Genomic DNA, 20,533 nt, shown 5'->3' on the forward strand with positions numbered 1-20,533 from the left:
TATTGTTTTGTTTTCTTTCAGTTTTATACTTCAGGTTTTGTTTCTTGCTTGTGAGAAGTTGATCTTCAGAATTATTTTTACACTATTTATGATTTATTTTCATAATGTAAAAAGTGTGTAATTATTAAAATATTAATCCAACCATTGGTGCTGATTTTGAATAGTTATAAAGCTCTTGATGTTGGTGCAAAAAGGTGTTCTAGTCTGTCTGGATTGGAAAACGTGTGTGCTGCTTTGTGCCAACCTGGAGTTTGAAGTCTGGAGCAAGCTGTGTCAGACATTCACACAAAAATTAGGACCTCTGCCACGTGTTCCATTTTCTTGCAGTGTGCAATAAGAATACTCACTTTCTTCTTCTTCATGTGTCTTTCCCCTTCAAAGCAGTGTCTCTTGTGTTATCTTCTCTAAACAGGCAGCCCTGGCTGTGGGAATCCACAAATTATGTAAGGAAGAAGCTTTGCTGCAAGGCTTGGAGCTGTTCCTCACTCTGGGAAAGTTGCAGGGACCAGTGTATTAACCAGAAGTTGGAACTAGGCAAGTTCAGAGGCACCCTGGGATCTAAAGAAATAAAGCTGAAAAATCACCAGTCTCCCTTTCTGTTGTTCTGAAGGTGAAAAATAAACCTGAACTGCTGAGAAATAAAGATGTGCACAGACAGTGTCACAAGTAACAGTGCAAGCTAGAGAATGTGAGGATCTCTTTTCCACAGGTCCAATTTGTTCAGAAATGATGGAACATAATAATAATTACAAAATTGCATGTTGTTAAGCACCCTGGTTTAAGAAAACATACATTTGCAGCAGTGTCTCTGAAAAAAAGGTTTTAAAAAACACTGGGGAACACCTGTAATTTCTTCAACACATTATTTAAATGTTTGGATTTTCTAAATCCCAGAATATTTCAGACAAGCAACATTTCACCCTGTTTCCCTTTCCATCACCTCAAAAATGCAGTCACTGTAGGTGGAGGGAATTTTAGGTAGAGGTTTGGCCTCTCCTATTAACTCTTACTAATCCCCATAAATGTCCATTAATCTTATGGCTCTGTTTTAGACTCTTGGAGGGACTAAAAATATCTTTGCTCCCTTTCCTGGATGAGGTACTTCCAGCTTTGACATGCTGTGCTCTGCCAGGCTGAGCGCATGGCTCTGAGGGCTGCGAGTGCTGCTGTCGCCCCAGCTGGGCAGAACTGACCCAGGTGAAGTCCTTGCTTCAGCTGTGGCCCTTCTTGCCCTTTTCTTGCTTCCATCTTTCTCCTTTCTTCCACTTTCGTAGAGAGATGCAGTTCTAGATGTCCTGCCAAAACACAAAAAAGTGTGTTCTGGACTACTACCAGAGCCAACACCTCATGGGTTTCCCATTCTGTGCTTTTGACAGCATCCCTGGTTTTTTTCACTTGTATGTTCCCTTTTGAGTTTTAGATGCTTTCAAGCCAAACCTCAGGTAAACAATATCCTACAGCCTTCACATCCTACTGCACTCCTGGGATATGACTTTCCTCTGGCATTGCCTCCTGTTCACATGCCTCCTTCATAATGTGCCAAAGCACATGCAGGACTGCATGTGAAATGCCTGCCACTTCTGCCTCTTTTTTTTTTTTTTTAATGGAGCTTTAATTAAATACTTAAAGGCTATTGTGCAGCTCTGCCTTGTGGACCTATTAAACCTGCTAATCCCTACCAAAATAAAAAAAATGCAACAGAAGTGGCTTTTTATGTCCTCATCTCACACAACTTCACCTTGTGGTTCAATTACAATAACCACACGCAAATTAAAAAAAAAAAAAAAAAAAAAAAAAAAAAAACAAAAAAAAAAAAAAAAACCACCACAAGGAGCTGACAAAGCATTTCATGTTCCAGCAAGTAGAAGCAACTGCACCCAAATAAATACTAAAAGAAAACAAACAAGGGAATGCCAAAACATTTGTCTCATGTTGCTTGCTGCAGGCAGTCTTTCTGTCTTCCCAGGGTTACTAATTTGTCTTCTTTACCTTTGGCATCTGGGAATTTCCAGATGGAGTACTCACAGGGCATTCTACTTTCCCATCTCCTAGATGCAGTAAGAAAAAACCTTTTTTTTTTTTTTCTCCATTTTATGTATCTATAAATGTGTATATATATACACACATACAGATACATATATTTGTGTATATATCTGTACATGTCTTCATGTGCCTACTTGAACATATATAGATATGTGTGTAAATATATATATGTATGACCAGTAGAGTTCAGAGAATACTGTACACAAACCTCTTCAGAGACATCACTGAAGTAAGGCCTTAGTTTATCTCCCAGATCAAAGGTGGGCACAGCTCCTGTCACATAATCAGGATGCACAGTTTTTTCATGTGCTTACACCAAGACAGAATGTTCAATAGCTAATAAATATGCTGATTAGTTTTTTATGTGCAGGTTACAGCTTGACTGAGTTTCCAAAGAGCCCACACCTAAGTGGAACTGTCACAAGATCTTTCTGACATCACCTTTGGCAGCTCCCTCCTGGAGCTAACAAGTATCTGGTAACTTTTTGCCAGCTTTTAGGATCTCTCTTCTGTTTGGTATATTAAAATCTTTGTGAGGTAATTGATTCTGGTCGAGATAAAACTGATTTAAAAAAATGTTGACAACACAGCCTGTGCTTAACTGACCTGGGGCTCTGCCAGACCGGTCACTGCAGGAACTCTCAGACAAGTCCATACCCCTTCCAGAGCAAATGCCAGCAGCTGCCTGTCCCTGGGAAGGTGCAGATAGGCATGGTTTCTCCATCTTTAAATTTCTGTACTGAAACAGATCTTCGCTGTAGACCAATTTCCCCAGCAAATCCATCTGCAGTGGATACTTCTCAGGATTCACCAGCAATACATTGTTTTTCAGAGGAACTCCTTCACAGTTAAATAGGTAGCCAGAGGCACCTTACTTGGACACTTCGGGTAACTGTTAGAAAATGTTATTTGCCAGGCTGCTGGTTTCTGGTACCGTGCCAGGACAAAACCCATAAACAAGCATGGAAAAAAGTAAATTACAATGTTTGTATAGCAAACAGAGCAGGATGGATTAAACAGCATATTTTGCTTTGTATTTTTGGTCTTTTACTAAAACACAAGTATTTTGGGAGAAAAAAAAAAGAAACTATTTTAATCCTATTATATATCATGGAGAGATAGCTGCCAGTATTTACTGAGCAGCATGATGAGGGCAAGTGGTGCGCAAAGGCCAGTGTCTGGGTCTGGGTCTCATGGGAGAGACTCCACACGAGACTGGGCAGGCTTGCTCCTGCTCGGAGTATCAAAAGAGTGTGAAAGAGCTGTGAGCCAAGAGGGAGGGATATTTCCTTGATTGTTAAGCCCCTTTCCATGGCTTTGAAGGAATAGAGAAACAACTTCCCCGTTCTACTTCACCTCCCACTTCAAGATTTCCTGATGAAGTTTGCTGTTGCTTCAAGCAGTTACTAAGCTAGCTGTGGGCAAATTTACTTTTGCTAAACCTGAAAGAAAAGCCCTGATACAAGGCTGTTGGTGCAGGCTTCTAAAGAAGTAGCAGCACAAAATTTTGAATATCCCTGAAATCTGTTCGTGGTCCAGGGTTTCTGCGTAAGCAAGACCAGGCAGATCAGCGTGAGATTTTCTAGTGTTGGCATCGGCAGCGACCCTGAAGGAAGAGACAAGGCTGTGCTCGGCACCGATAGAGGGCAGGCACCAGCCCGGTGTGGGGAAAACCATCTCCCCCGAAATGCCTTGGGAGTCACAGCCTTGGATGCTGCCTGGCCCCAGCCTTTCTGTACATTGCTGGTACAAAGCGATTGCTGCTAGGTCAGTATGTAAGGTGCAGTACAACTTGAACTGCATCTACCCTGTGCTAAATATCACTGCCCAATTTTCAGAGATGAAGGCAAAATGGAAAAGCATTGCAGAGAGCTTTCCTGACAGACTCTGGCCTTGGCCTTGTTTGGATCTTGGCAGATCTAAATGACTGTTCTCTTCTTGAGGACCCATCAGTGAATTTCATCATTGGCTACTGCCCTAGTTGACAGTTTTGGCAGCTCCTTCATGTCTTTTTAAGTCTTTCTGCCTGGACAAGGCACTGAAGACAGGCAGCAGCTGTCTCTGCTGGGATATAGAGGTAGAGCTGCTATGACTTCTGTTACTCTTGGTTGGTGAGGCAAGGTTTCCAGTGGAGCAGGAGTGTAGAGTGTCAAAGCTTCAAAATTAACACTGAGGAAGCTCAAGTAAATGACTGGATAGAGAGAAGTGCTGCCCAGAGAAGCAGAAAGGTGGCTTGCTGGCAGAGAGATTTTTTAAAAAAACAGGAAGTGTTTTTCTTCAATCTGCAGAATTTGGGATGATTTTCTGGATGCTGATCAAGAAAAAGGAAGTATCATCAGCACAGGAAATTGTGTGGCTTTACATATGCTCTCTGAAAACTTCCAAAGAGAGTGCTGCAGGTGGCACAGACGAGCTACAGATGGGGTAGCAGGGCCGTGGGCGAGTGTTCCTGCTGTCTGCTCACGCAGCTCAAGGAGCAGCCTCCAGGGGAGACGGTGCGTGCTTGGCAGGGAGAGGGTAAATCTGAGGTGCTGCACCAGCAGCTTCGCTGGTTTGAAATCTCATGCCTCTTGATGTGAATTCTCTCCTTCTTCCCCCGACTTATTGTCCGCTCTTTTTCTTGTGGGCTTTGATGTCCAGCGAGATGGATATCAGGTGTAACGTCGAAGGAATGCCACATTCGAGCAAGTCGACTGCTTCTGTGCTTACAAAGTGATCAAGGACTAGGTATATTTAGATGTTGCCTAGACCTAACAGTGAACCAATGTATTTGAGCGCCACGGCTCTTTTCTATGAACATGTACAAATCCTGGCAAGCCGTAGATCTTACTAATTTGCCTCACTTTATAAGAAATGCGGAAGTACTGATACTGGCCTTGATGGACGTGTACGAGTAATATCTCAGCCTATTCTTACAAGCAGATTTGGGGATTTGAGAGGCAGAGAGGGACATTGAATTATGACCCTGATTTTGATTAGGTAATCCGCTTTGTGTTCCTCGCCCCCCCACCCCGTCCCGAATGTGTGTGGCAGTGGCGCTGTGGGCACCGGGATGGCCGAGGACTGGCAGGAATGTCAGGATCGCGTGTGGGAGCCCAGCACACGCCCCCACGCACGCACCAGGTCCATTCTTCTGCGAATTTGTGCTGGTCTGCGCCCTTAGGAAAGAAAGCCAGCAAGATTCCAAGGCACAGGACTCACCCGCGGCTGGCCCGCCTCAGCTCGACAGGAAACACGAGTCCCCCGAAAGGAAAACCCAGGGCGATGGGGGAGCGGTCGGGACGGGACGTCCCGTCCTGTCCCGTCCCGCCGGGGAAGGCGTGGGGGAGGGAGGCGGGGAGGAGGGGTTTGGCCGGCGCCCGCATAAGAGGCGGGGAACCCCCGGGCGGCTCGGACGGACCGTGTTCTCCAGTGCCGTGCCGTGCCGTGCCTGCCTGCCGGCGGGATGGAGGAGCTCTACAGCAAGGCGGAGACCCTCGCCCTTCGGAGGAAGCACATCGGGTAGGGGCGGTGGCGGGGCAGGGAGGAGGAGGAGGAGGAGGAGGAGGAGGAGGAGGGTCTGTCTCTGGTGACAGCGCCCGTCGGGACCCGTTTGTCGCTGCCCGGGGGCTGCCAGGGGTGGACAACCCCTCCCGCCCCGTGGCGAGACCCAGCAGGGAAGGGGACATGGACACACACAGGACCTGTCATCCCTCTGCCTTGCCAGGTCTCGGGGCCGCCCGGAATTCCCTAGGCGGGCCGGGGGATGCCGTCATTAGAACGCTGCACGTCAAACCCATCGTCCGCTTCTCCAGCAGGTCGAAGCAAGCAGCCAGAGTGTGGTACCCAGGTGTACGTCTAAAATGAGGCTGCGCTGGAGTGGGGTTTTTGCGTGCACCTGCAAAACAGCCGTGTCTGCTGAATGAACCTGTTGCTATCCCTTAAGCCGAGTTTAACTGAGGGACGTGGGAGGGCTGTCAGAGGTTGTGACCTGGCTGTGCACATATCTGATCTCTCTGCATGGCCCTGTTAATTCCTACAGGATGTGCAGCTTTAATCATTTCTTCAGTAGATGTTGCCAAGTGAAAAATAAGTCCAGGTTGTAAAAACAGATCTATTTTGCTGATCGTGTCTTAAATGTGCAGCATATAGAAAAAGCCTGCTAAAGATTCATAACTCACAAAGGATTCTCTAAAGTCATGGCCTCATAAAGAGACAAAATCAACCTCTTTTTAGGGGCCAGCTCAATATTAAGGAAGTCTTGCCTGTGCAAGGATTGTAGGATTGAGCAGAGTCAGGTAAACACAGAAAAACTTTCATAGAATGAACTGACAGGTTAGAGAAAAAAAAACCTGTAGTCAAGAAATGGCCAGTGGTGATGGACATTGCTTTCAAAGTATAGCAGAGAAATGGCTGAAGTTGTCAGAAAATATCTAGGCAACAGAGCTAGAATCTGTAAGAAAGTAAACCCCTTCACTATCCAGGAGTCACATTTAAAAGTGACTTTAAAAGTTCATAACCTCAGTATACCAAACAATAACTCTCAGACTTACCTGGAAACAACTGTGTTTATCCAAGGTTGTATAAACACTGCTAGATGTTCAGAAGATTTTCCTTCTGCTCAAAAATATCATTCAACATTATTACATAGCTGGCACATTCTCTAAGGGGGAGAGGAAGAAAGGAGTGTTTAAAGAGTACTCTGCTTAATTTTATAAGGAGCTTGAGTTTTGCTGGAAGTCAGTGTGATTTAGGTGCTTATAAAATGCTGCTTTTAAAGATTTTATCCAAAGCAGACAGGGTGAGAATGTGAGGGTTTTAGGACCTGCTCAGCACCTCTGAAAATAAAGCCTACAAGGCATTAGTGTTTTGTTCTTGGCTGTGACCTCTATATGCTAGAGTCATCTGTTGCGTAATGATTTTTTGGCTATAGTATAAAACAGTGCTTAACAGCTTCCTTGAGTCCCAGAGAGTTATTTGGCCATAGATGTCCATAAGGCATGTAAACAAGCAGAGCTACAGCCTAGGAACATGGCAGGACATATAAGGACCTGGAACGATGTGCAGACTCTGTTCTCCTGTGAAATCAATTGCAGGCAGAGTCAAGCTTTGAAAACACCCTTATTAAAGACCAGCTGCTGTTCCCACTGTGCCGGGGAAAGTGCAGGGGTTTTCATTGTGAGCAGGAGCCCCTGCTTGACCACCACCTGAATGACTCACAAGCTTTTCTTGCAGAAGGAGGCAATTGTCTCCAGAGCTGCAAAAAATCAATACCTTCAACACTCAAGGGAGGGAGAAAAAATGAGAAAATTAAAATGGTGTTATGTTTATTATGTTTTAGGCCTTCCTGCAAAGTTTTCTATGCCAAGGACCCTCTGAAGATAGTCCGTGCTCAGGGCCAATATATGTTTGATGAGAAAGGAGAAAAATACTTAGACTGCATCAACAACGTTGCACATGGTAAGCAGTTTGACTTATGAGACTGCTTCCATTCCTTAATTTCCAGTAGGGATCAGGACACATTGCTGCTGGGTGATGATGTTCACAGTGCTTCTCTGAATGTCCTTCTGTGGTTCAGTAATTGACTGCTTGCTAGTAATAAATAATTATTCTCTTCTTTAGTGGGCCACAGCCATCCATATGTGATAAAGGCCGCAACAAAACAGATGGAACTGCTCAATACAAACTCCCGCTTCCTGCATGACAACCTTGTTCAGTATGCACAGCGTCTCACAGCCACCCTGCCTGAGAAACTCTCTGTTTGCTATTTTGTTAACTCTGGGTAGGTCTGAATTGTAATTTTTTAATTTGACTATTTTTTATTACTATTTTGCTTCTGTTTAAGGCAGACATTCAGGACAGCTTGGTCTAAATCTTACTAAGTTGGACTTGCAACAGAAATATATCCCGCACTGATTAAAACTTACTTCCTATTTGCAGCCATCATATTTGGAGTGATGGCTCAAAGCAAGAGAGGCAAAACATGACATTGGCCTGCTGAATGCTATGCAAAAAAAAAGTGGGGGGGAAAAAGGAAGGAAGAGGAAATTTATTCTGTGAATTGGTGAATGTTATGTACAGACTCATGAATGTTATCTGTAAATCAACATATAACCTTGGAAACAAGTTAGTGTTCTTTAGGGAGTTTGGTAGTCTGTGATCACTTACATGTCCAAAACAAACAACCTGCTGGGACCTGTGGGCAGAGGGGCTGTGACAGATCAGGCTGGAAGCCTGAATCTTCTTCCAGGGTGCAGATTTCTGATGCTATAAGCACTGGGGAGAACAGAGTTGAGGAGTGTGGGAGATGGAGCACTGCTTTCTGAGGGTTAGTGGCTGTATTTTGTTCTCAGCTGCAAATTGGGCTCCTTTGTACAAGGAGAGGTAAATATCTACAGGCAAACTGGGGGAGGGAAATAAAGCATCTCTTTGTTTGCTGTTTATACAAAGGGCTGTTTTATTTTTGCCCCCTTACGTGGCACTTACAGCCTCAACCTTAGCATTGTAATCTGTAGAGTAACAGAGAAGGCTGTGTTGATTTATTATATCCATGAGTCCCATGCCTTGTCTTCTGTTGGAATACCCTTCTAATTGGAAGCGCTCCCTCACTGCTTTGCTGCTGGGTCTGTTTTTATGCAGGTCTGAAGCAAATGATCTTGCTTTACGACTGGCTCGGCAGTACCGTGGGCACCAAGATGTGATCACCCTGGAAAAGTAAGTACACGGAGCAGCTAATGTGACTGCAGACAGCAACTCCTGCCGTTACTTCAGAAGCAGCTTTGCAGCAATCCCCTACTGTTTGTACTCCACTGCCTTCTGAAAAAAAAGCTTTGTTGCTTTTGTATAAGAACAGATCAGGAAATTCCTTTTTCACGTTTGGATAAGCACAAGTTTTGAAGATCTCTGAAAAATAAGCTTGTCGGTCACCCTAGAAGGTCAGTCACCTGTTAGAGGGCATTTCCTACAGACTCCCAAAACAATTCAGGTCAGAGACTTAAATGTTGTTTTCAAAAGCATTGAGTGGTCTGGCTACTGTCTGCCCTGGAAAATGACTTTCTGTTTGTCATCCACTGCTGGACATGTTTCATTTTGCACAAATAAATATTCAGTGGTCAAGAAGAAAGAGCCTGTAGTCTGCAGCATTGCTGCAGTGATGCTCAGCTCTCCTTCAGTGAACGCAAGTAGGCACACAAAACCAAGTGGCTGCAAAATCAGGAGGCATTGAGAGGGCTGCCAGCCACAGGGTAGGTGGCCAACCACATCTCAGGGTTTCCCTAACCTGGGTGCAGCTGTAGGTTTGGTGACGTTGCTGTAGTGCTGGATTTTCTTCTCAGGTTGTGAATAGAAAGTCCAGCCAGAGCAAATGCAAGGGCACGTGTATCTGAACAGCACAAATCTTGCTTGACTCAGCTATATTCATATCCCTGTTAGCAACACACTAACCTATGTGTGTTCTGCTAAGAAATCTTGACACGTCTTTGGTTTGGTTTGAGGTTTGCTTTGCTTCAAGTTTATGGCTGAACAGAAGTGTTTATTATTCCCTGAATAAACATACAGCATGCTTTAGCCTTTGGTTCCTCACTTCTAAATTAGTTGGCCTCAGTAGTAACCAGCTTTAGCATACTCTGCAGTATAAAATATTTATGTTCAAATAATATCCTTTTCCTGACAGCGGCTTCTGCCAAACCATCTCACCTGCAGTGCCTTCAGGGCAGATAGTGGTGAGTTGCTGCTGCATAAGGTCCCCATTTCTCCATACAGTGCACACTCCTGAGAGTTTTCACAGTGGTGTTGGGGTCCAGCTTGCAAAGCTTGGGCTGGCCAGAGTGGGGCCCATGGGTTGGAGATGAAGGAGCTGGACCCACCCTTCAGCTCTAGGTAAGGCTGCTGGGGCAGTCACCTTGGAGTCAGGGCAGTCCAGGCATCTTCCTGGTCTGTCCCCATGTCAGCACTTGATTTTATCCTGTTTCCAGTCTTTCTAGTGAATTACAGTCAATTGCAATTTCATATTGTTTTTGAGAGAAAGACTGAGTAAATCAAATCAAGATCCCTTCGCAAACTATGCTACTGTGTTGCAGATAGGGTTACTAGTCTAGATTATATATAGGCACAGTTGTAAATTTGGCTTTTCTGTACATTTGGTGAAAAGTGACTTGCATATTTAACACTCACACAGTGCTTACCATGGCCATGTTACATCTCTGATTGACATCAGTCCCTATAAATTTAATCAGCTGGGAAAGGACAGCAAGAAGGAGTATGTGCACGTGGTAAGTATGGTTTTTGGTTTGTTTTGGGTTTTGGTTTGGTTTGTTTGTGGGTTTGGTTCGGTTTGTTTTTTGGGGATTTTTGTCATTTTTATACCTGTTATACAGCACATTGAATTACCCACTTCTGGTGTAAATATATTTTCATTCTGTTTTGCTGATACTAATGTACATACACTTGGCTGATTTCAGTGGAATAAATACAGCAAAAATGTTTGCTTTTGGATTTCTAAGAAGGTATTCAGCTGATTTCCTTCATCTTGCCACAGGTTTTCTTAGTCACTGCATTGTATAGTTACACAGTTTGATGAAATTAGCCAATATCCATTGCCTTGGTTTGGTTAAAGAGATGCAGGACTCTGAGTCTAGTTCCAAAAACTGGAAAGGCAGATTGCACAAGTTTACACAGATTTGGGCATAGGACTCAGGAGTGTCTACAGGAGTGTGATTTTTCACATGAACTTGTGTATCTTAAAAAGACAAAATTTTTTCTCAGTCCGGAAATGTACACCAAGCAGGCCTTTTCTATCTAGGCCTCCTGGAGTTAACCACACTGCTAAAGTAGTATTCACCTTTTTATACCACTCTTAGTTCCCAAACTTTCCCTAAAACCATTTGTAGAGGCTTGAATGTCACACAGATTTGTACCATGACTAAAATGCTGGAAGGGAAGTGACAGACTGGAAAACCCTACCCTCCAGCTGCAGAAACAGATCTTCTAGGAGAATCTGAAATAAGGTTGTGGATGGGTACTCATTATTGCATCTTGAGGGAGAAGAAGGACAGTCTTGAAAGGTGGATGAAGTAGATGATGGTTCTTAAAACAGCTGTGTTCAGTAATGCTGAGAGCATGACAGGCCCAGACTGAGTTTAAGCCCCAGTAAGCATTTTTGCAATTCAAAGCAAACATCCAGGCTGTACTAACTCTTATTACCTATTTGTGTGAAAGCAAATAAAGTGGATCAATAGAAAAGGAAGTAAACATTTCATAGAAAGATTGCCTTCATAAAAACAACTAAATAAATTGGTCTTTTCAGGCTCCTTCTCCAGATATCTACAGAGGGAAATACAGGGAAGACCACCCAGATCCAGCAAGTGCTTATGCTGAAGAGGTGAAAAAGATTATTGAACAGACACAGAAGAATGGACGCAAGGTGTGTGTTTTGTGCCCTAGAAATGCTGAGGCTTCATCAATTCATTATGGCACGGGGGCATGTAACAGGCAACTAAGGACTTTTCTTTCCCATTTTCACATGCTTTCCTCTCCCCCCATTTTTCTATGATGGATTCTGTTCAAAATGGGCCATTTTTCTATCTGATGATAATTTTACCTTATGATAATTTTTCTAGGCATCAATGAAAGGATCAGTAATACAGTTGTATATAAGCAGATACAATCAAAGCTGTTAAATTTCCTATTTTATGCATTGAATTGAGTGGTTGTTAATACTGTAGGGAAAGTTTTGAGGTCAGCTGAGAAATCACATCACAAATTCTAGCAAGGATTTATTAAAAAATCCAGAACAAGGAGAAAACCTTTTGGATAAGATCTTGATATGCCATTTCTGAGCCTTCTTGGTTAAAATAACTTTGAAGTCATATAAAAAGGCAAAAATTCCACTCATACACAGTATGACCTTGATAAAAACAAACAGTTTCTGAAAAGGTGTACCTAAAACATGTGTTAATCTTTTACATGATGGCACTAATGTGTTGAGACTTGTAGGGCTTGATCCAAAATCCGCTGAAGTCCCCGAAGACTTTAGCGGAGACTGGAACACGTTCCCTCCCAGTCCAACGGACTTACATCGCCTCTCTTTAAGTTTCTTCATCGCCTTTTTTTTATTCTCTACTAACGGATAGTTTTGTTTTTTCTTCCCTTGTTTCCTTTCTTTTGCACATTTCTTAGGTTTTGGTGACATAGACCTGTGGCAGGACAAGCTGTGCTAAAGGCTAGGCCTCACATGCTGTGGGAAGCTTCGTACCCTTTGGCCGTGTACTCAAATGTAGTGTGCGGTTCTTTACACGTTACTGCTCGGCCTTGTTTCCAGGAAGACTGCACCAGCACAGAGACCTCTTGATACTCAGGGAGGGGTTCACAAGTGGTGTGGGGATGCAATCCCTTAAATAGCAGACTTATGCTGAGACCTTGGGGTAATATTGTATCTCTGCTTCATAGACCTCTGCTGTTGGCAAGAAATGAATTTTTATGTTCCGGTGTGTCTGATCTGATGCTCTTACCCTTCCTGACTTGAAATAACTTTCTTTTTCATTCCTAGCAACTGGAATTACTTCATCTGTAGATTTTTGCTCTTTTTTTTTGTCAAGCACCTCATGCTGACATGAGTTACTATTTGTGTAGTTATTTGCATTAGGCAGGGGTGCCCAAAGGCTAGCCACAGGTCATCTTACAGGTCAGCACCCACCCTCCTCTACCTGGTGTTCAGCATTAAACAAAAACCCACGCACACCCGCAAGCTTTATTAACTTCTTAGGTAAGACAGTGCACACTGTCGTGCGTCTCCTGTAAACTGGAAATAAATCTACGTAGCTCCCAGGAGCCTAAACCAACATCCACTGAAGCCAGGAAGTGTCATCCAGTTCAAAACAAGGGCTTAATGGACATCCTTGCATTCCCATCAGGCTGCAAAGGTGGCCCTGGCTACTGCAAATTTGGGCACTCCAGTTACAAAATTAATAAATCCTTTAGCCATAGCTGTTTTCAAGTTGTCCAGTCCATTGTGAGATTGAATTAAGGCACGCATTTAAACACTTATTTCTATACTGTTAGATGTCTCTGCCAAGGCCAAGTAGATGAACACAACTCTCACATGAGTTTGTCTCTTGTAGATTGCTGCCTTCATAGCTGAATCCATGCAGAGCTGTGGAGGCCAAGTAATTCCACCTGTGGGCTATTTCCAGAAAGTAGCAGAGTACGTACAGCACTTCACAAAGGCCATAACGGGGAAATTAAACTAAGAAATAACTTTTTTCAACATAAACTTATCTAATCAATTCAGCTATTAACCTCAGCTATTCATATTCTTGGCTATCTGTGGTTCATTTCTACTTATTGAAGAGTACAATTTCAGTTCAATTATTTTTATGGAATACCAGCTAATTTTTTAGCTAGATAATTGCCATTCTTTTCCTGTCTTTAATCCTCAGCCACAAGTTTGATGGAAGATGAAGTTAAACCAGTTATAATCCTACAGTACCATTACAGTACTCCTATTTGAAATGTCAAATTTTTTTCATAACATGTGGCATACTAAAAACTTCATAGCTATAAAATAGCTATAACTGTATTCTTTCTTTTTCTCTTAACTTGGTCTCACACTGCAGAATTTCTGTGATGCAGACTGCCTTGTCCTTGATTGCCTACCTCTGTTCTGCTGCACTAGACTTTCAAGGTATTGTGTTTGTTTTCAGGTATGTGCGTGCAGCGGGTGGAGTGTTCATAGCTGATGAGGTCCAGGTTGGCTTTGGCAGAGTTGGGAAGCATTTTTGGGCATTCCAGCTGCAAGGTGAAGACTTTGTGCCTGACATTGTCACTATGGGAAAGCCCATTGGCAATGGACACCCTATGTCTTGTGTGGTCACAACAAGGGAAATTGCTGAAGGTTTTGGTGCTTCTGGACTGGAGTATTTCAATACAGTAAGTTCATAAGTGAAGCTTTGCCTTTTTTTTTTCTTTTGGTCTGCATTTAGCAGTTAGAAATTCTCCAGGTGATCCAGATAACATCTGTAGCCATCATAGCCATCACTGCATCACATTGCTAAGAGCTTGAGTCAACCACAGTCCAGTGTCTAAAAGCAAGAGGAGAGGCTTTGAAGTATGCTCTGTATCAAGTGTTACATCATCATATGGACCAGCACAAACTCTCTGGCAGGTCATGCATCTCAGCTCACATCCATACAAGATAAATTCTTCCTTATGTCTCTTTCCCTCTCCCCACTCTGGAATGCTGATCATGTAAAATTCCATTTTCTAGGACAGGCCCTGTGCTGCTGGAACTCATGACCTGGCAGACCTCGCTCTGCAACTGACACCTAACAAAACAGTGACCCTTTACCAGGAAACACTTGATCTGCTTAGATGCCACAGAGATGCGGTTTTCTCGTTTCCTGAGCCCACTTTCAGCTCCTGTGACTCAGCCTTCTTCCCAGCTACCATGATTTCCCCTCTTTTAAATGGAGTTTATACTCTCTGTATCAAAATATATCAAATCTATCACCCACTGCTCTTCCAAGAGCCTTTTGCCTGCACGTGCAATCAGCTGAATTCTTTAGTCCTGAAATCTTCAAACTACTGCAACATGAAGCAGAGGAAGAAGGAGCCCTTCCCTTGCCCCCACATAGGGAATGATGTCCTGCAGCCTGAATGGCACAGAATCCCCACTTCTTCAAGCTTTCCTCAGGACATGCCAAGCAGGAGAGGGAAAGTGAAAACAACACGGATAGCCACAGATGAATGTTTTGTTTTGATAGGTTTTGATTTTGATGGCATGCTTTGTTTTGTCTTTGCTATCAGTTTGGAGGCAATCCAGTGTCTTGTGCCATTGGCTTGGCTGTGCTGGATGTAATAGAGAAAGAAGATCTCCAAGGGAATGCTACACGCGTAGGAAATTATCTCCTGGAGTTGCTGGCTAAGCAAAAGGAGAAACATCCCTTAGTGGGAGATATCAGGTGGGTGCATTACAGCAGTATCAGAGAAGAAAGTAACAGTGCTAGAAAAAGCAACAAGCCTGGTGTAAGTGGAACACAAAAACATGCCATGATTTTGTTACAACTCTCTTTTAAAATGGATTGCCCAAAACTGGTATTGTTAGGCAATATTAAAAAAAAAAAGGTTGTCCATCCATCTGCTTAATGACTTACAAGCATAGACACTAAAAAGGTTCTGGGAGAGCAGGAGAAAGAGCCATCCACATGCAATAACCAAGATGCCAGCACACTTGTAATCGTGCAGACCTTGTTAAAATCTCCAATGCATTTCCTTGATTTGGATTTTCCTCATCTCATGTTATTACCATTGATAATTGCCTTCAGGCTTTTTTGGGGGAAGGGTTGGGTTGCAGGGTTTTCAGACTTCTTTTTTTTTTCATTATTTGTCTCACTGGCTTGAGATTTTCAGGATAAGCATGAAACAAAATTATTCTGTCATTCTTTTCTGGCCACATAGCTTTAACGAGCCAGGTAAATTATCCAGAAATATCTGCCATCCCGTTTGATTGTGTGAAGTTGCCAAAAGGCGACCAAAGACAAAGTCTTCTCTCTCATGCTCCTTTCCCTATTTGTGCTCCCAGGGAGGGAATTAGAAACAGGTATTGCATTTTCAGCAGAAGGTTTGAGTTGCTGAACTGGATTTCACTTGTCTGTATTTTTCCTTTCTACCCCCAGGGGTGTTGGATTGTTTGTTGGAGTGGATCTGGTGAAAGATAAGCAAAAGCGAACACCAGCTACGGCTGAAGCCCTTCATCTTACTTACAAGTAAGAGATTCTTAAAGACTGTGTGCAGTGATCAAACCTTCCTAATATGTTCCAGCAGTTAATTTTATTTTCAATTTGTGTAGTTTTTGGTGACCTAGTACTAAAAAAAGAAAACTTTCAAAATCTATCTCATCTTGAAGGAAGTGACAAGACAAAACATAGTTTTATATCTAAGACAGGTGTTTCCTCTTTCCACAGACTCAAGGAACATCAAATCCTTCTCAGTGCAGATGGACCCTACAGAAATATTTTAAAATTTAAACCACCAATGTGTTTCACAATGGAAGATGCAAAACACGCAGTGGAAACACTTGATGCACTTCTTACGGGTATGTGCGCTTTAGGGCTCAGAGGAATACTCTTTGTTCATTTCCCAGTAAAACACCATCATAGCCTAGGTCATTACATGCAAGGAAAAGTAATCAACTGTATTTCTTACCACTCATCAAACTGCTGTTCTTAAAGCCAATTATTGTAAATAAATACAAAGCACCATATGTGCTTCATCCAAACTTTTAGACCAAATCCTGCTCTTGAGCCTTTCTCTTACAGACTCATTGTTATTACTCATTTCTGGTCACATATGCTGTTTGTTAAGGAGTGAATATATTAATTCAGCACAGGCCTGAAAGTCACACTGGTGTAACTTTCCATAATGGGCTCTACCTTTTCTTTTTTTCTTTTTGTTTGTTTTTTAACTAGGGTACTGGAACGTGATTGTCTCACTCAAATTTACCCTGAAGGTTTTCAGACTATTTTTTTTTTTAACCTGAGGACCAAACCCAGGAAAAATATTATCAGTTATACTGTTAGCCTGAGGGCTCTTGGAGCCTGTTGTACATTAAATGTTCTCATCTTCTGAGAATATAACACCCAAAGTTAGACTTCCATGAACCTGCTGGACAAAGGCAGATTTCCACTTTGAAAGGTCTCTCTGATACCTCATACTACAGTTAAGTTGCTAATTTTTTTTTTTCTCTAAATACCCCCAAGCTAGATAGTCCTGATAGACTAATCATATTGCCTCAAAAATGTTTTAGGAAGTATTCATCACTCTTCAGTTGTTCTTCTGTCTGATAAATGCCCAGAGGAATAGCTGAATTTTTACTTCAGCCAGCTACTAAATTAACAGTATGCTTACTTACCCTCCTTTCTTTTTAATTTAATTATTTTATTACTGTTTTTTTCAGAACTGGAAGAAGCCACTGGAATGAAGACAGAAAATAATGTATCCACGAATGTACAGTGTAAAAGAAAAGTATGTTTTAAATTTTTTCACTCTTTTTCATATAGGTGTTTGACAAAGCAAGTATAAATTACTTTGGTAGAGCATGCCTTCATTTTTTGGTAGTGTGAGTGGTTCTGTGCCTTGAAACTGAGCTCAGAGAGTAACCCACTACTAGGAGCCTGAGAGGATTTACCCTGTCTTGCTGGGGTAAATCTAAAAAGAGCTGAGTAATCCAGACCAACAACATGTTATAGACAAGCCTCTCGCCTTATCTGTGCAAACAAGACCAACCAGACTTTGTGCTGCACAAAGTCATGAGCACAGCAGTCAGCAACTATTGGTTCTTGGTATTACATGCTACTGAAAGATATTTGGCTTTCTAAGCAAGCCTGCAGCCTGGAAGGTGTCCAGGTTTTCAGAGAGTTCCAAGGATTTTGTTTCCACCATAGGTCTTTGAGTATGAATGGCTGACACACATCCAAATTAGGACTTTGTAGGTTGCAGCCCCAGCTTTGGATAAATCACATATGATTTCTCACACCCTTAAAAATGTGTCACCCTCTCTACAGGAAACCTTGCTGAACTGTCCCTTGGTGGGTTTTCCACTGGTGCTGTGGGGGTGGGAATGCAATAGCTCAGCTGCCTAAGGGTGTAAAAGTTAAGCAGAGACCTGATGAGTTATTGGCTGTGTATCTAGCCAATCTACTATGTATCTACTAATCTACTAGGTTTGGAGTGCAAGCCCACTTTATAGACACTTTTACACAATCAGTTCAATACCTTTCAGAGCTAAGAGGTTGTGGCAATAATAGAGAGTCAAGGCAGAGCTACCTAATGTGAACCAGGTCCAGTGGCTGCCTGGTGGAAGACACACACATGCCTCCACTGACATCTCCTTTCTCTTTCAGACAACTGAAGAGAGTTCTCAACCAGAAGGTGCAAATGAAAGCATCGGCCACATGAATGGATCTGCCTGCCGACAAGAAAATGGGATTTATTCCAAAAAACGCTCAGTGCCCAGTAAAAGAATAAGAACGTGAAGAGGGATAGTTTCTTCATTCCGTTTGAATTTGTGTCCATCTTGCTTCTGAGATGAAGAGTGCAATAGTCTGAGTTCTAGGATCTGTTTGAGGCCTAATCATACCTTTCATAAACTGGCTGAATTCCTATTAGCTTCAGTAGGTTTAAAATACCTTTTCAGATACATGAGAACTGTGCCATTGGCTTGAAATCTAGATGTGACAGAATGGACAAATGATACAAAAATACTTTGGTGCTGATAGCAGGCGTGACATAGGTACACAAACTTGGTGAAAACTGCAGATTTATCCGTATTACGCAGAATATGATTTGCTTAACTGCCATAAAGCAAATGCCAATCCTATTAAGTTTAAAAATATATGCTTAACATGCTATTTTTACAATATTTTAAATTTCAATATCTAATATTGAGATGTTAATTACTTCCCATGTTTTAATGGCTGAATTCACTTAACAATGCTTGAGAAAGAAATCATTATTATCTTGTAGTGTAACTTAGGTCCTATGGACCATATTCCCAGCTGATGTAAACTGGAGTAGCTTTGCTAATGTCAGGAATGCTCTACTAAGGGTCTACAACTCTATGTGTAGAGACACAATGTCTATGCAGGGCACTCTCACTATAAATTCAAGAAAAATAAAGATTCTAATTTTCTATGGATAAAGCAACTTTTATAAATATTTATAAAGAGTAAGATTTTAAGGGGTTTTTTCCCTAAAGTTTATAGATTGAATCCTATCAGTCTATAAAATATGCAAGTAAAGTATGTATCATTTCAGACACGCTGATTGATTGAATTCAACCTGAAGGTGTCTCAAAATGAGGTTCCCAGGGACAGCCCAGCTTGTGGTCCCATGGATTTGAGTTGTTTTGAGAGTCGTGGGAATTACTGCCTGATCCTGCCAAAGCTGTGCTGGTTCTTTTTGTCAGTGGTGATGGAGAGTTGCACACCAGTTCCATGGGATCCTGACACATAAATGCCAACACTGGATAGGTTGCTAAAAGGAGAAGACCACTGCATGCAACCAGTGCCTATCTGTGCTGCAGATACTTTAGACTGACTCTCCTCATCGCCAGTGTTAAATTTCATTGACAGCATACAAGCCCTGCTTCTCTTTTTTAATATATGCACAGCTCCATGCTGTTGGGGATACTGAGGGCTTTCCAAATAGCTTGTAGTTCAGAAAAAAAAAAAGTATTTATTTCCTCTTCAGTTTTAGTACCCTAAATTCTGCTGTTTCCTAGTTGCTGCTAATGATCCTACAGATATGTCTGAAAATTGGGCACTTTATCTACTTCCATGTTTTCCACAATTTGCTACATTTATGTTGACATTTCTGATGTAATGCTTTCCAACATCCTCAAGCTGGCTTATTTTCTGTTTCATGATCCTTGAATAATTCTTCCATAAAAATAAATCTCTCATTTGTAATTATGATGTCCTAAACAAACTGGAGTATTTTTTTGTTTAATTTTATTCTTCAGTAACACCTCTTTGCTGAGGGAAGTAACTTCAGTTTTAGCTAGAGGTTGTCCCCATGCCAAGGCAGAAATGACCAGGCTGTCACACGCTCAGCTGTTGGCAGCTCTTACCCTTCAAGCCAAATGTTGCCTCGGATGCCACAGTTCATTCCCTGCTCACTCTGCACCAGGAAGGACATCACAGGTCTTTTCCAAAATGAAACTACACAAAGAGCTAAGGGAACTTAATTTGGTATGTCAAAGGCACAATTTAAGTCACTCCCTGTATGGAGTGCCACTGCTTACATTTCACCTCATCCACTGTGTGCAGCAACAAGCAAGCAAATAATCGTGCGATTTATTAGAAGCCTTAAGCCCAAAGGCACGGAGCCCTGTACCAGTCTGTTGTAGCAGGTCATTAATATTTAATTTTCAAACATATGTCAAAGAACTAGACTTAAAAAATCTGATTAGCCTAAATCTGAGGTGGGGTGGTTTGAAGATTGCAACCTCATAACCACAGAAATAAAATATAATAGAGTGAAGGAAAGGCAGGAATCCATCCCAAGTGGGCCTCATGCTGGAGTTATTTACTTGTATCTTCACTTTAGCTCATCATCTTACTGGAATCTCAATCAAGACAATTTTATTGAATTTTCATAGTTTGCCACTATTTTCATCACTTTAATATTGCACATTTATGCTTTTAAACAAACAGGCCAGTCAGAATAAGGGAACGAGGAAGGACAGTGCTTGCTGTGAATACCAATGAAGATGTGTCACTGAGAGTCTGCATGCACTGCCAGCTCATTCTGCTGCACAGAAGAAAGCAGGACTGAGGCTCTGTGGAGGCAGGAAGCAGAGCCTTAGACAACACTGCTCTGGAGAGAAGAATCAGCCTCCAAAGTTGCCATGTCAGCACAACACTGCAGAACTGCCAGGGAAACAGGGTATGCCACATGTCCCCATATGGGGAGAAAAGCCTGTCTTACCTCTATATAATATTGCAAGGTCCTATGA

General features: G+C 42.3%; 1 protein-coding gene across 1 annotated transcript; it reads left to right on the forward strand.

The window, feature by feature from the left end:
• The first annotated feature begins 5,387 nt into the window (after positions 1 to 5,387).
• ETNPPL (ethanolamine-phosphate phospho-lyase) lies at positions 5,388 to 19,503 on the forward strand. The gene is made up of 13 exons (XM_063423867.1): positions 5,388 to 5,544; positions 7,364 to 7,482; positions 7,645 to 7,804; positions 8,662 to 8,736; positions 10,199 to 10,292; positions 11,327 to 11,443; positions 13,140 to 13,222; positions 13,722 to 13,947; positions 14,824 to 14,978; positions 15,693 to 15,782; positions 15,981 to 16,111; positions 16,973 to 17,040; positions 17,919 to 19,503. The coding sequence occupies exons 1-13, from the start codon at positions 5,489 to 5,491 to the stop codon at positions 18,048 to 18,050; spliced, it is 1,506 nt and encodes a 501-aa protein (XP_063279937.1). The 5' UTR covers positions 5,388 to 5,488; the 3' UTR covers positions 18,051 to 19,503.
• Positions 19,504 to 20,533: the final 1,030 nt, after the last annotated feature.

The sequence above is a fragment of the Prinia subflava genome, chromosome Z (assembly GCF_021018805.1).
Source record: "Prinia subflava isolate CZ2003 ecotype Zambia chromosome Z, Cam_Psub_1.2, whole genome shotgun sequence".
Taxonomy (NCBI): Eukaryota; Metazoa; Chordata; class Aves; order Passeriformes; family Cisticolidae; genus Prinia; species Prinia subflava.

Excerpts from the sequence above, each read along its gene's own strand:
- ETNPPL (XM_063423867.1), top strand. The coding sequence starts at position 5,489 with ATGGAGGAGCTCTACAGCAAGGCGGAGACCCTCGCCCTTCGGAGGAAG. Across the intron at positions 10,293-11,326 it reads AGAAGGAGTATGTGCACGTG|GCTCCTTCTCCAGATATCTA; the intron begins GTAAGTATGGTT and ends TGGTCTTTTCAG. Across the intron at positions 15,783-15,980 it reads GCCCTTCATCTTACTTACAA|ACTCAAGGAACATCAAATCC; the intron begins GTAAGAGATTCT and ends CTCTTTCCACAG.